At 39.8% G+C, this 16,417-nt stretch overlaps 1 protein-coding gene across 3 annotated transcripts in view; it reads left to right on the top strand.

The window, feature by feature from the left end:
* Positions 1 to 15,876, top strand: part of lingo2b (leucine rich repeat and Ig domain containing 2b) — a 60,574-nt gene extending 44,698 nt beyond the window's left edge. For 2 of the 3 annotated variants that reach the window (XM_011490611.3, XM_011490613.3), the window contains one exon: positions 12,519 to 15,876. In XM_011490611.3, the coding sequence (XP_011488913.1) occupies positions 12,562 to 14,433 (1,872 nt within the window). In that variant the 5' untranslated portion in view covers positions 12,519 to 12,561 and the 3' untranslated portion in view covers positions 14,434 to 15,876. Of the gene's footprint in view, positions 1 to 10,776; positions 11,072 to 12,518 lie in introns of those variants that run through there. The other variant, XM_004082654.5, reaches the window with a different exon arrangement.
* Positions 15,877 to 16,417: the final 541 nt, after the last annotated feature.

Here is a 16,417-nt window from a genome sequence, read left to right on the forward strand (position 1 = left end):
GTGAAAAAAAGAATTTAGGGAGACCAGATTCGACTGAAATGGGCACAATTTATTTTGTTGGGAAATTTGATTTGGAATTTTTTTTCTTTTACCTGTTTGACCCTATACAACCATTTGTTTTATATTCTATGCATGCGTTTCTGAGACCCATATCGCATTAGTATGATCCAAAATTTTCCCACTGAATATAACTTCCATCCTTTCTGCTTTGTAATGCATCATCATTCCACTAGGGGCAGTAGTGCTCATTTTCAAATGTCTGCTTCCACCCAACATGCAACACCCAATATTATCTTTATCCCATTAAAATAAAAACATATTACAACTTTTTTGTATGAATTTAATATAATGGTTTAAAAAACATATTTATTCCAAACAAATTGAGTGGGCTTTACTGGGTTAAAACACCTTTTTTTTTTACTAGTTTGAATATTGCTTCTTAAAAATGAATTATTCCATGTCAGTAACAAATCCAATGTTTGAGGGAGGACAGACATGGACAGATTGAAGATTCTCCTCAGGTCTTCTTAAAGCCAAACCAAAACAGTTGGTAAGGCATGAAATTTGTTATTTTGGGGGCCACGAGTTTGTTGGTTTCTGGGATGTTCCTTACTATGAGCTGCATGTCTTTTAAAGAAGATCTCACTAATCCTTTTTGGTGTTTTTCGTGACGGTTGAGATGTGTGTTTAGATGTGTGACAATACTATACCAAACCATACCATACCATACTAAACAAAACCTCCTTTGCCAGTGTAAAATCTGTAGATGGTATGTACTCAAGCCTGCTGAAACAACTAAATGAAAAGTTTTAAAATAACAAAAAAAAGTGTTTCGTTGTCACATAAAATATATATTCATATTTCCAATTTTTTAAATAAATACTGTAGGTGGAGGAAAATGTAGTATCATCACAAATAAATTAAGTCATAAAAAACTTGCCAAGTCGTTCATGTATTTGTTTATTTTGCACATTGTACACATTTTCACTACCTCTGATTGAACTCTGACAGTTCTAGAGTGTATAAAACACTTTTTTTTTTCCAAAACACATTACTAAAAGGTTTTATGCAAGTTTATCATCTGAGTCACATTTTTGTAGACTTTTCCTTTTGTTTAATGTTGTAATTTAATGTCGCGTTCTCATTTAGACACAGCAAACACAGGTGACAGAGCCTCTCTGTTCTCCTAAAGCCGTTTTAACTCATTTCTCAAGAACAACCACCATCCATGTCTGCTAAGAATTCTAGAGGAGAGCTCTAAACACACAGACCCTGAAACAATTCATTACATAACTACCTAAACAATACCGATGCTTTGAAACGGATTGAGTCCAACAATGTGATCTTCTTTTCCACTGGGAGAGATGCTTAGTCCAGCAGAAAAACTGTAAAGACTACTGGTTGTGTAGTCATGCAGTTGCTTTGTTTCTTTGTGGAAAAATGAGTCTGGTTTGAAGGAAGCTTCCGCTGTCACTCATGAATAATACCACTCACGCCTCAGTCTGCTCTTTCCTTTTGCGACCAGATCTCCCTTTTTTGTGCTCTTGGCCAGTGTTTTCTTTGCATGGTGCTACTGCACATCATTTAGCCGTAAAAAGAAAAAAAATAGAAAAGTTTGGATCGCTCAGTAGCTTTGAAACACAGTGAATTGAGTTTATCAACCAGACTGGAGGTGTTTGGACTAATCTGGCTGACTTTTGCAGACATGCTTTGCAGCATTTGCATCGTTTACAGTTTAGCTGACTTTTTAGCAGCTCGATGCTTTCCAGACTCCTACGATGACATGTTGGTGAGAAAATCCATTTGGTCAGTCAACATTACGTTTAAGCCGTTTAAGTCAAATAAGGATTGCAACTGTCAGCTGTAGAGAGCTCAGTCGACCACGGCTGCTCATGAAACATCAGGTCAGCCCACCCCTGAATGTTAACAAACCATGTCTGTGTTAACATTCAGGGGTGGGCTGGCCTGATGTTTGGAATGGTTGTGGTTTGACTGACGCAAAATCAATTTGGAGATCAGTCACATGAGTTGATTGGCTGTAAGGAATGGTACAGAGCGCTCTGTAGCGCATCCTGCTGGTTGGGGAAGGCAACATTTTTGGAAAACTTAGTTTAACCCTTGTGCTATCCTAGGCACTTTACTATCTGGAGTTGGGTCATCTAGACCCACTAGACAGTGCGGTGAACCTTTTTTTCTTTTTCTTGTGATCTTCACTGGTGTCCATGGATTACATGAAATCTTTCCACCTTTATCCACCTTTGTCATGGTAGGGAGAACACGTCAATGGAAGGGTGGGGTCATCTAAGATAGCACAAGGGTTAAAAGAAGTTATTACAACTCTATGAATATGTATAACCATTAAATATCTAAAGACTGAACAACATTAAAAATTAGTGTAAAACATTAAAAAAATAACAGATTAAATGATGAAAAGAATCCATTTTGTAGTCTCACAAACATTACAAGGCAGCCTTTAAAGTCTCTGCTCTTCATTGTGGTCAAATCCTTTTTCTATACAGCCAGAAAACAACTATCATTTGTCATGTGATTCACACAAGCTGGCGTTTCAAAAATGCATCTATGTATTTAGTTTAAAGTTAGCGTTCATTTAACAGAGGAAATATGTCCAACTATTTACACACATTTGTGTGCTCTTTTTTTGCTCTTATAAGCAAAATCAAACCCAGGAGTTTTTTGCTTATCCAATATCTTGGGGTTATCTGAACCATTCTGCTACTAATGTTACCCTTGTGAAAGCAAAATAAAGATAAACCACTAAAGTCTTAGTCACAACTGCACTTACAGCTGGATATAGGCTGTCTGGGGGCAAAAGCATGGACAAATGTGTACAGGACACATAAGATGCCCGTACTACATTTTATGGCCGTAGACCCCCGGCATTTATTTCAACGGGCATGCTGCAAACTCCAGGTCGTAGCGAACACTTCTACCTGAGACGTGGGCATGTCGTATGGATTTTACATTTTTTTCACACACCCTCCTTCGCAATGCACAAGAGGCCTGTTAGTGCGTTTTACATGATACTCCTTGCGTACTCTTTGCATGCCCCTGGCATTCAAGCTGCAACTTCCAATGAAAAGCCAATGGAAACATTAGTTTTCTTGCATTCACACGTAGCTAGCTTTAACAACCGTTTTCAGGCTCTATCGACAAAATGCACGACCATTAAACAAATGTTGAAAGTTTCCCGCTGGAATTCTATGACATCAAGTCTTTCATATATCGGAATAGAGCTGTAAAAGAAAAAAGCCTGGAGTAAGGTTTGCACCGCTTCAACATTTCGCATAAAGCCTCTTCCCGTAGGGGTGCCTGTAACTAAGGCCTAAGGACAAATACAAAATTGTGTTGGACTGTCACTCTGTTATTTCCACAACAGCAAATGGGATATGTATATTACAAAGAGATAAAAATGTAAACATTTTTTGGGCGTAAATCTTTGATTAAATTTCAATGTGTGAGCGGCTTTCATTGCCACTAGAAGGGTTAAAACTACCCACTCTGTTCTTGGAGCTCCAAAATTATTAGTCCATATGGTGACTCAGAGCTACCAGTTGTTTCACCTGAGCTGCTTAGGATTTATGTCAAAATTACCAGTAATAACACCTAGAAAATGTATTTTTTGTTTAGCCTCTCAATGATAAATATCATCAAAATCTGCTTTATTTATGTAGTCTGCTGTTTTTCTTGCAGTTGCCTCATTCCTTAAAGTGCAGAAAAGCTTACTGTATAATCAGGCAGTTTGTTGCTTCTCACAGATTTAAATTAACAAAAGGCTTTCAAGAAGTAAGGGGTCGACTCACTTTTCAAAAACATGCACGATGGGCTCTTCAAAATAAGAGTATTTGATGAGTTCTCTTTTTTTCTGGGGGGAGATGGCAAGCTACAGTATGTTTTTGTGCAACTACATGTGAAATATGTTTTTTGTTTTCGGCTGATTTCTGATGAATGAATCTGGCTAACTTGTCTTATTGGTTGCAGTTTATCTGTGATTGATGGCACGCACCAGCCCATCGACCCAATCATTTTCCCCATCATTGTTTTAAAGCGTCTGTCTGTGGCCAGGCACTTTGCAACAATAACTTCCCAGATGGTTCATCAGCTTGTGGCGTCTGTTCCCTGAAAGGACTAGCAGGGAAGGTTTCAAATTTGGTTCTGCTGCAGAGACTTACATTCATTAAATGTCTTTGGTCCTTTTCTTTTAGATGAATTCTAACAAGTGAACAACACTGCAGTGTGAAATGACTGAAAGACAATATTCATTGGTTTTTTTTTCATTAAATAAAAGATAGTTCTATACTTTTATTAACTTCTTATTTGTCTTGTTAGGGGTATGAGTAATTATTACATTAGTGGCTTACATGTCTATGAAGGTATCACTGATGCACAATTGTAATTCAAAGTGGGTCTTGCTACTAGCAAGACCTGTTTTTGCCTGGGAGGTCTGTGCTCATCTCAGGAGCACAATTCCAAGCCTCATTCTGCACGACTTACAGCAGCAGTGCTTGATAGACGTTGGAAGCACCGGCTTCACTGGCCTCCCTGCAGAGCTCGTGTGTCTAATATTGAAAAAGGTGGATCAACTATGAATCATGCTTATCGCTCAAGATTCTCTATGTGCAGCCTACTTTATATTTAACATTTACTTGCATTTTTAAAATCCTAAAAGTCCTTTCTATATGCTAAATTAAGGTGGTCCTGAACTGCTGATCACATCAACAATCGCTCAACACAAAAACATATTAAAAATGAAAATTAATTAACATTTAAAAAGCACTTTAAAGGCACTTTATTGTGGCAAAATTGCAGCAACTGAAACACAATTCCAAAAAAACGAAACGTTTTGGAAAACAAAAGTAATTTCCACAAATCAAAATAAAAGATTTAAAAATGAAACTCAATAACCAATTTCTTCTTTTGTTTTGTTTTTCTACATATTATTTTGATATCTGGAAATTATTTTTGTCTTCCCATTTCTTTTTTCTTTTTTACTGAAACCTAGACATCACTGATTGATGATTCATAAAACCTTTATTAGGTTGTGGACATTAATGATTCACACTGCAAATAAAACTTTGTTTTGATTTCTAAAATGTTTTTGTGTTGAGTGATTTGTTGTTGTGATTTGCACTTCAGGGCCACCGTACTAAACACACTTTTGAATCTCCTTAAAATGTTTAGGTACACTGTTTCAAGAGCTGAGGCTCTTTTCTCTTAGAAAGGTGCTCATCGTACTGGTGGTGCTAGTTTTCCAGCAAAATGTCTAAATTCTAGATTTATGGAGGTCAGAAAATTTGCTTATTCTGTTTAAAAGTCTTTCCTTTGAATTACTAAATTACAAATAATTTTAATTTGTCCTTCTGATATTTAATGCTTTATGATTCCACGTTGAAAGAATGGAAAGGGAGCGATTGGTGAAAAAGGTATACGAATCTGATGTGAGTGGAGTGAGAATGAGAGGAAGACCGTGAATGGGATGGACAGAGGGGGTAAAAAGAGTGCTAAATGCAAGAGGGATGACTGTGGTGCAGGGGAGAGAGGCTGCTCAGGACAGAGATGGGTGGAGAGAGTTTGTGTATGAATGAATGGATGGGTGTGGTAGAGGTCTGAGGTCAGCCCTGGCTGAGGCCCTGCTGTGGAGGTACCCACACCGGGCTGTGCAGCTGACCCTGGTGCAGTGTGGTGTGGCTCAGACCAGGCCTTAGACCAGTCACACACACACGCACACTGAAGGAGGAGGGTTTGGGGAAGAGAAGGAGGGAGTTAAGAATGTGTGCCCTGTCTAGGCTACCCCCACTTTGGTGGGACACAGCCTGGGTATATAGATAGATATAGATGATTCCATAGAATCTTGTCTGAAACATTTTATTAACAGAACATTTTAGGTTCTAACTTCAAGTTTTTGCTATTCTCCTTTTAAATGTACCAAAAATGTTGTTCTGCTGCAGTTATATACAGACAAACTTCTACATCACTTTACCTGGAGGGAGTCCAACATGGGGTGTTGATACTGCCACCATGTGGTCAAACAGAGTGATTGCGTTCGTAGTAACGTTAACGAGCGACAAAAAAATGATGAGAATGGCAAAGCGGCTCAAGGTGTTCAAACTGCACCATGGCACTGAGACTGTCACACACCAACATCAGTGAGGCTGCGCCACACTCCCATTACCCCCCCCCCCCCACCCCCACCCCCCCACACACACACACACACACACACACACACACACACCACCTCCCCACACACACACACAAAAAAACTTTTTTTTTTGTAGGGTGAAGCCACATCACGTGTGCACGGCATAGAATTCAGACAGACACCATGCTAAAAGATGGCAGAGGACCGGATAGGCTGGTGACGGCTCAACGGGCCACCGCTTCAGAGGAAACGTGACCGGTGAAGCAGAGAGAAGCTGCTTAATTGGTGGAGTTTGAATGCAAAAGCTGTAATTAGCCCAGAAGAACTCATCCCCACTTCCAAATCCCAACAGCAAACTCTGCTGACATTTTATTCTCTGCAGAATGGAGAGTGCAAAAAGATACTATTCCCAGCATAGAACATGCATTTGATTTGTCAGTATTTGTGGTGAGCAAATTATCATTACAGAGCTCTGGCTATCATAAAAGGAGACCTTTTTAGAAGTGGTCCTCTTTGTTTTGCACATTTCACATCCCAGACGTCTCAGGAGTTAGAAATCTTTTTTCACTACCTTATTACACATATTTGTACATATTGGTTTCCTAAAGTCCCTCTCGATCATCTTTTGATCGATTTTAAAAGTGTTCTTAGTGATGTTTTAATTATGATTATGCTATTTTTTGCTAAAACCAAAAAAAAAAAAATCATTTCGTTTTTAGGTCCTAGTTTCTGCAGAGCAGCAGTAGTTCCTTAAAAATTCGCCTCTGAAATGGGGGCAGGACTGTTGGCGCAGAGCAACCCTGCCTGCCCTTCCCTTTCACATTTCTGAGAGCAGCCCAGCATATTTTCTATGTCACAAATACAATCGCTTTCATCTGCCCCTGATTGACAGCCATTTAAACAAAGAAATACTCAAAATTGCAATTTTAAGCTGAATTTTCTCTATGTATGTCCTCCATTATCAGAAAAATGTCACAAGAACATGTAAATAAAATTAAAAAAAAGCAATTTTGATTTGAGTTGGTCTTTAAACAGTATATAACAATTCAAATAGTGTTTCATATTTGTTGTACTAACAGAGTTTAGAACTAAATGAAAAAATGGTTGCTTTATTAACGTGCACGTTTGTATATTCTTGCACTGCTTTTAGACAGATTTTCATGCAATGTGTTTTGTGTTTACCATTTCAGAATAATCTGAGCACAAGAACTCTGGGATATGAAATAACAGCATTATTAAAATATGTAAAAAACAAAAGCAGAGCAACAGAGGAAACAAGGAGACAAATAAAAAAATGTGCTCTGCCTGATGCTTCCAGTGATTTTAAGTGACAAATGCAAGCCTATACAACCTTTATATCTCCCCTGTATAACAGAAAAAACACATGTAAAGTATGCAATAAAGCCATTCTCGGAGTAGTGAGATGCAAAACAATTACTGTTCTATAAATGAATCCAGAGCTCATATTGAAGTCTGACAGGAAGCAAATAGATTTATGGAGAAATTGCTCTGCACCACAATCATATGAATTTAATTGTTGCACACCTATCCGTCCATTACTACATAAACTTGTTATGGAGCAAAAAAAAATGCTTGATTTACTTTCCACATTAGAGCAAAAAACTAGGTGTCCTGCATGCTTTCTGTCAATGACGTTTATTACCAATTTGAAGTTGCTTTCTTGGTCGTCGATAATGTAACTCAATTTTACAGCGGCTTTAAAAATCTAGTGACACGGTCCAATCAAGCTTTTCTCAGCCTCCAGTATTCACTTTGTGTCTAACAATGACCATAAATTTGGTTTGTAGTGTGAAAATGAAAAGTTTTAATGGTAATCTTCGCAGATTTAAATCACAGATAATTGCTGAAGCATTACCGAGAAGAGCTTTAATCAGTTTTTTAAGCTTGACTCTGTTAAAAACATTTTAGAAATCACTGTCAGATTATGGAAAGAGGGGGCTTTATCTAATCTTCTCAGTGCTGCTTTCGTCATTTTACCATCCACATCCTCCTCATCCCTTGCTTATCTGTGTTTTGTGTTGTATTTTTTTTTCTCATGGACTCTCACTCTACCCTCCAGATACTTTTTACTGTTTTTGCAGTGGTTTAAGCTAATTCCGAACCAAATTTAAAACTCTCAAGCTGATGAGTTTTTTGAGAAACCTATACTTGGATTCTATGAGCTTTTGAATATTTTCCGTGTAAGTGTTTCTGAAGGACATTTAAGCTCTCAGATAGAGTGAAGAGCCGTCTCTACAGACATGAAAATGCTCCACAGGAGTCAAACCGGGGTACGGCTGTGGGCACCACAGCTCTAAAGTGGCCACTTTTAGTGCAGAGTCAAACTGAAATTAGAAAAGGTCTCTTAATGATTTCAAGATGATAGCCCAATAAAAGTTTAATCTCAGCTATTTCTATCATTGAGGATTTTTTTTTCAACGTTTAACCACTCTGTTTTAAAGGTTTGAGTAGAGAAATATGCAGAAATGCAATTTTAATCTTAATTTTTTTAATATGTCCATCATGACAAAGATGCTACAAGAACATATTCAAAACTCAGTTTTCATCGGAGTCAGTCGGTTTCAAAGAACTTTGATTGAAACATTTTCTTGAGTTTTTTAAATACATTTTGTACAAAATTAAAGGTTGCACACCTTTCTCCGAAAGAAAGAGCTCCAAAATATTTTTCTCTAGGATATAAGCTAGCAGACTAATCATGTTGCCCATGTGACTAGCATTTCTAAATTCACATCACTAATTTATAAATATAAGGTCAAGTTTCTTAAAGGCCTAGCACTAAAAATCCATTAAGTTGAACTTGCTGTCCATTTTTCAGAAAACGTTTTTTGTTAGAGCGACATATAAAAAAAAAGAAACCTGCTGAAGCTTCCTTCAAGTGACACGGCCATTTTGACTGGAGCAATAAATATATATATCTATATTTATGTACATATACATATATATATATACCTATTTTTTGTGTAAACTTTTAATATAGGAGTTCTAAAGCCAGACTTTAGGTGGTCATTTAAGGGATTTGTAACGTTTAGTTTCTCCAGATTGGTTTTAAATATGCAAATCTGTTAGCCTGTTAGCTAAACTCGCTAAGATGTTTGTTTGAGAACATATAGGCTGTATCAGAATTCCCACCCTACTCCTTAACTACTAAAAAAACTATATAGTGCTACTAAAAAAACTATGAAGTGCCCTGGATTTTAAAAGCAATTTGGATGCCCACTACTTCTTTTTTTTTTTTTTTTTTAAATGCAAGCATGATGTCATCAATTTCACTAACTGAAAATCTCACTGATATGACCGTTTTTCAACAAACATTTATGAATCCAGTGTCTTATGAAGGTGAAAAGGTTGATGTTTAGTAAAAAAAAAATACATTTTCTTTGCAAAAATTGTTCAAACACAATGCATTGTGGTCTGTATTCGCCAATGTAGTGAGAATCGACACACACTGGTTTTTCTCTGATACTTCAGGGAAATTTCTAGAGCACTCAATTTTGAAATTGTAGATTCGGACAGCACGAATAAATGGCGAACACACTACATAGTGCACTACATATAGTGCAGGCCCACTCTGTGGGCTCATCAAAACACTATATATAGTGCACTATATATAGTGCAGGCCCACTCTGTGGGCTCATCAAAACACTATATATAGTGCACTATATATAGTGCAGGCCCACTCTCTGGGCTCATCAAAACACTATATATAGTGCACTATGTAGTGAGTAGGGAAGGAATTCAGACATAACCAAAGTCTATGTTCCAACTGCATTACTGCTTGTAAATTTACGTTAATTTCTCTTTGTTTTTTATTACGATTATTTGGTGCTAATTCCTAAATATGTAAATTATAAGTGTTTATCTAAAGTAAGCCGTCAGGAAGAATTAGCTGTTGGTAAAATTAGAAGCAAGTTTAGTCCTCCAATTGGTAAGATGATTTCTTTTTTGCCCTTCTTCGTGTTGTCTTCTGATTTTAAAAGTGGGGAAAAAACTGGTTTGAAAGCTTGTTAAATAAATATTGTTGTTCAGCATAATCAGAAAGCCTCTGTTTTTCTGAAGTCCTGTTCTCTTATTATTACAGAGAAAGCTGAGAAACTGCCAAAAGGCTTTATCTAAAATGAGCTTGAATGACACACAAGGTGGTGATAGTGGTTTTACGATGATGTAAACTGCCTCGGCGTGGCTTCCTGGCTGAGACACAACTCTCTAACACATCGCCAGTCCTGCTGTCCACTGCAGCAGCAGACAACTGGAGTGTAATTATTGAACAGAGAGGCAGCGAGGAAGAGGGGCTGACAGGTGAAGGCAGACTGATAAATACCCAAAGACAGAAGTGGCAAAGTGGATGGATAATAAGGTAGAGAGACAGAAATAGTTACCAGAGAATGGGACGGATGGGTGACGAGACAGGTCAACAAATAGCATGGCTATCTCTGCTTGACGGCACCTAAAAGTAGGTGCTCCTTATCAATGGGGTGAAATTCGCCGAATAAAATAAAAGGCAACCACGAAAACTTGAAAATACAAATTAGTTATTTTTCTTCCTCTGTTCCTTTTTTTTTTTTTTGCCATTGATTTGATTGGCACACTAAACAGAGCGGATGGGAGTCAGGGTTTGTAGTTGCTGTGGCAACGGCCTGCTCTTTGTTAAAGGCTACATTGCTGGCATCTGATGTGTCTGCGCTGCGATCGATAAAAAAAACCCCAGTCTGCAGGGACTGATGAACGGACTGGATCTTTCGCCTGGCCAGGCAAGAGGATCGTGGAGGGAGAAGGAGTTAGGGGGAAGATGTTCGCACGGAAAGACTGCAAGATAAAAGAGCGTTAGAAAGACTAGACGGAGACAAGGAGCGATGTGGAGGTGCATGCGCTGCAGCTGATGAGCCGGGTAGATGGGTAAGTGCTGTGGGAATGAGAAAGCGTGAGCGCACGCTGCTCCTTCCGCCTCATCTCAGCTTAGTTTCTGAATGTCACTCACTTTTGCTATCAAAGCCAGATGTGCGCATCTGCGTGCTCGTCATCTGCAAGGTTTTGCTTTTTTGAGCTCTGTGCGGTGGCAAAGCTTTGTAAAGGTGCCTTTCTCAATATCTGGCATTTTTCTTTTCCGTAGCGCATTAACATTTCCACTGATCCCACATGTGTCTTCTGCTTTGCACTCCTAATCGGCAAAGGTAGCCATGAGCAGAATGCAGATTTTTCGGGTAATGAGGCAATTATGGTGCGGCTCTCCGTCTACACATCCAATCTGTCAATTCAACAACCTGTAGCTGCTGGAAGGTGTTTTCGTGTTAAGGGCTGTGTCTTTCTCTGTGGTGGAGATGCTCAGCTCTGTGAGACCATAAGGTTTTACAATTAAACTCCACAGCTGTCTCATTACCCTGCAGTTATTGCTTCTTCTCCTCAATAAACCCCCTGTTCACTGGCTGAGAGCTAAAGTTCTGCCTCAGTGTAAACGAGGAGAATCCACAAGAAATTATGGAGAAAACAACTGCTAAGTATGTACAGATTGTAGACATTAATACCCTTATGTTCACACATAAAGTGAATCATTTCTTAATATAATGTAATTATTGGACCGATCAAAACAAAATATTGAGAAAATGCAAGGCTGAAGCAAAAGGTCTTTTTTTTTGTTATATCAGAAAAAATATAAATAGATGAAAATGTATACTTAGAATATGCTGAGATACATTAGTGACTGAATGAGATGAGTCATTATGTTAATTACTTGTTGATATATGTTTGATTCAATATATCTTGAAGGGGTTATGTCTGTTGGCAAACATGCCGTAAACTCTGTGGGCTCAATTATGGCAGGGAGCTCAAGCTGTCGCATCATTTCCTATTTAGTTTGGGTTTTACTTGTAACACTTTTTTTCCCAGTCCCTACCACACCCCCTTGGCAACACACAAACACGCACCCTTATTTATCCGTGATGCAGAACTGTCACACACTCTCTGCACCGACAAATCCACTCGGGCATTTCGCCTCACAGCAATATCCCGAGGGTCATTTCTCGCCATCAGCCTGAAACATCCTCCATCCTCGTAAAACATCCCCACTTAGCCTGCAACCTTTTGTTCCAATGCTGTGATGAACGACCACATTTTTCTGCAGCTGATATTTCTATTTCTTGCTTTGTGTCACCTTGCTGCGACTTAAATTCCATTACATCCACTTTGCTAGGAAAAGCTACAGCTCATTAAAATAGAAGAAAAGACTTGGCAGTTTAAGTTGACACAAAGTGTAAGAGGTTCAGAATGTACCAAGGTTAAGGGGGAGGTGCAGACAACCTAACTAAAAGGCTGAACTAATTTCTTGTTCATGTTTTGTGTCTTGTAGGGCTTGTTCGTAATGGTGCGGCATATAGGAGAGAAGTTGTGCCATGACAGAGGGCAACGTGGGTAAAAGAGACATGAGACATCCGACCCCGCACCACCGCCACCTCTTCCTGGGTGGGGCTTTGCTACTTCTCCTTCTGGTGAACTCGGCCCTGAGCTGCCCAGCTCGGTGTGAGTGTTCTCCCCAGACCAAGTCGGTCAGTTGCCACCGCAAACGCCTGCCCAGCATCCCTGAAGGCATACCCATCGAGACACGAATGCTGGACCTCAGCAAGAACAAGCTGCGCATAATCACGCCAGACAACTTCTCTTCATTCCTCCAGTTGGAGGACCTGGATTTAAGCGACAACCTCATCAGCGCAGTCGAACCTGGCTCATTTCGTTTTCAACTTGCTCTACGCTCCCTTAGTTTCCGCAGTAACGTGCTTCAGATGGTTCCTCCTGGCGTGCTGTCTGGGCTGACCAACCTCACCTATCTTGACCTCAGCCACAATCGACTTGTGGTTCTTCTGGATCATGCTTTCCAAGATCTCCGCAGGCTGACATCTCTGGAGGTTGGTGATAATGAATTGGTTTTTATCTCTCAGCGCGCCTTCACAGGATTACTTGGACTTCAGAGTTTGACTCTGGAGCGCTCCAATCTCACCGTTGTCCCCACTGATGCTTTGGCACACCTTCATAATCTTGTCGAACTACGCATGCGCTACCTAAGCATTAGTTTGCTCAAGCCTTTCTCTTTTAAAAGGTTACCTCGCCTTCGCCATCTGGAAATCGATTACTGGATATGGCTGGACTCACTGCCACCCCGCTCACTGCATGGCCTCAATCTCACATCATTGTTCATAACCAACACTAACCTGTCTGCCTTCCCCGGTGCTGCACTGTCCAATCTGCCCTACCTCACACACCTTAATCTGTCCCACTGCCGCATCCAGCATATTCACCAAGGAGTACTGGGCCAGCTTCCATACCTAATGGAGCTCCGCCTCCAGGGAGCTCAGCTGGTTTCAATAGAGCCCTTTGCTTTTGTGGGCCTTAAATCTCTGCAACTACTGGATGTATCACAAAACCGCCTAGACTCTCTAGAGAGGGCAGTGTTTGCCTCACCAGACACCTTGCAGAGGCTTTGTTTGGGTGGAAACCCATTAGTGTGCGACTGTAGATTGCTTTGGCTGCTCAGTAGCCACAAGCCTCCTTCTCTGCAGATTCTGGATATGCAGCCTGAGTGCAGCGCACCCAAGCATCTAATGGGGAAAATTCTCCGCGAACTTAAGGAACCTTTAGTCTCCAGGTACATGACCTGCACCAAGCCACGGATTAGGTCCAACATGACACAGCTGATGGTGGCTGACGAGGGTCAGCCGGCTCGTCTGAGCTGCACTGCAGAGGGTGCACCTCGACCCTCTGTGGTTTGGATTACACCCCACAGACGTTACATCTCGACAAAAAGCATTGGCAGGGTAGAAGTCCAGCCAGACGGCACTCTGGAGATCAAGGCAGCAGAGCTTCATGACACTGGACAGTATTTGTGTATCGCCAGCAACCCTGCTGGCAACGCCAGCCTGTCTGCTTCCTTAAATGTGAAGAGTATGGGCCTGATGGACAGGTTTCACTATAACAACCGGAGCTCAAACTATCTGGCAGACTCCAACAGCACGTGGGGAAATGGAACAGTACTGTACAACATGACAGTCCCCATAGACATAAAGACTATCATCATATCAACAGCTATGGGTTGCCTGTCCTTCTTAGGCGTGGTTGTCTTCTGCTTCCTGTTGCTCTTTGCCTGGAGCCGCGGGAAAGGACGCCACAGGAACAACTTTGACATCGAGTATGTACCCCGTAAATCCAATGGGGCAGCTGCAGATGTGGCCGAGACGAGCGGCCCACGGCGAGTCAACATGAAAATGATTTAAAATGGGAGCAGGCCGATGCACACATCACGGTGCAGATGTATCGGCTGAAAAAAACAAGTATTTTTCTTTCACGACAAAGTGGATTTGTGAAAAACGAAAGTGATGTTTTATTATAGTGGGTGTCAATATGACGGTGATCTAGTGATAAAGTGGACATGTGACTATAAAAGTGATATATGAAACCGTGGACGTGTTGATATGAAATAATGTTCTCATACAGTACACTGAGTATCATACTATATTCAACATATCAATATGGGAGTGATATGGTGTTGCACTTGGCATGAGGTTCAGTGGTGATGTGATGACTAATGATATCTTCAACCTTACCATGACATCAAGGTGAAGGAGGGAGCCACTGGAAGTGACAGGGGGCATCTTGAGTGGCAGTGCAGCAGTCGTCACTGCAACATGTCCGCACTTAATTGTGTCACACCCGTCATAGCTGCAGTGTGAAAGGTGTGTGTCCGTGGGAGTGTGTGAGCGTGCACCACTGTGCATTTGTGTGTCTCGTTGTGCATGTGCACGCATTGCCTTTCTCGTGGGATGGGACAGTCAAAACAAACGGTTGGGGTCCTAAGCATTTTTTTTTTCCAAGATTGTTCAAACTTTATTTTTTTGGAGTATTGTAACAACATTTGATGAAAACTGAGAATTATCTATGTTTGTATGCAAAATCATACTTGCTCCATTCTAATGAAATGCTGCATAACCTTAAATGTAGGGTGTTGTCCCCCAGGAATGACTTCTACATTAGGGGGTGGGGGTTGGGGGATTTTTTTTTTATTTTTAATAAATTTAAGGGGATGCAAACCTGGAACTTTATTCCGTTTTAGGCAAAACAACACTTTTTTTTTTTGTTCTTCTGTTGATTTTTCTCTGACAAACAACAGTGGCCACAATTTTTTATTCTGAAAACGGCTTCCAGCCACAGACGGAGCAAGTTAAACCCATCTTATAAGACAATAAATCACGGCTAGATTTTACTGCCAGACAAATCCCTCGATATGATATAAAAAAGATTGTGGCTAGACACAATGGCTTAGATTTACTGGCCGACGTCTTCTTTGGGCACGATCAAGTAGAGCTCCTCAGATTTATGTGTTTCCCCCTCCTCTCTCATTTCCCTTTGATCGCACCACTTAACGTCAGTGTGTCCAGATTCTTCCTGGGGGGTGTTCTAGGTATTTAATTGGTGGTTGTTTTGAAAGTTGTAGTGGTTTCCTGTATTGTTATTTTTTGGTTTGTTTTGAATTGACATTGTTTTTAAATGTTTAGAAAAAGCAGTACACTTATTAAGGGCAATTCTTTATAATGCAGGGAAATGGGGGTAAATTTGTGTGATCCTGTTGTGATAAATTGTTTAAGGTTGTATAGTTGTTTTCATATGACAAATTTATGGGTATATTTTCAAAAGGAAATAAATCTTAATCATACCCCTGACACCAGTTTCCTGCTTTACTTATTTTTTAACAATTCGGTTCCATGTACATGTATATATATCAGTGCCATGATATCCCATTGGTTAACCAATGCATCAACAATAAGATCTGTAAAATATAAAGGGAAAGCATTTCAGGATTCATCTGACACATAATATGAGGCAAATCTCATAAGAAAACAGACAATTTGAGAGAAAGCCCTGGGCTGTGTTTTACAAAAAGAAATGATTGACAGAAATTTAAGTTTGGATAGATCCCTGATGGCCAAAACCAAGCTATAATTCAGATGTGTTGGCAACATATAGTGTTATTTGAGAAGTTTTGGCTTTTTCTAATTAACTGACACAATCTACTTATAGTCTCATATCTTGAAAGAGGGTTTTTGGATTTTAAGTGGTACTGGACTTTTGGGAGAAGTTTATTTAACAAAATGTGGAAACAAAATAAGAATCCAATAAGAAATAAGAAACAATAATAAGAAACAATATGAATAGCCTGAATATCTCCACACTTTACTGCCATAACATATTGATGCTTAAGTA

The sequence above is a fragment of the Oryzias latipes genome, chromosome 22 (assembly GCF_053564925.1).
Source record: "Oryzias latipes strain Hd-rR chromosome 22, Olatipes_Hd-rR_3.1".
Classification (NCBI taxonomy): Eukaryota; Metazoa; Chordata; class Actinopteri; order Beloniformes; family Adrianichthyidae; genus Oryzias; species Oryzias latipes.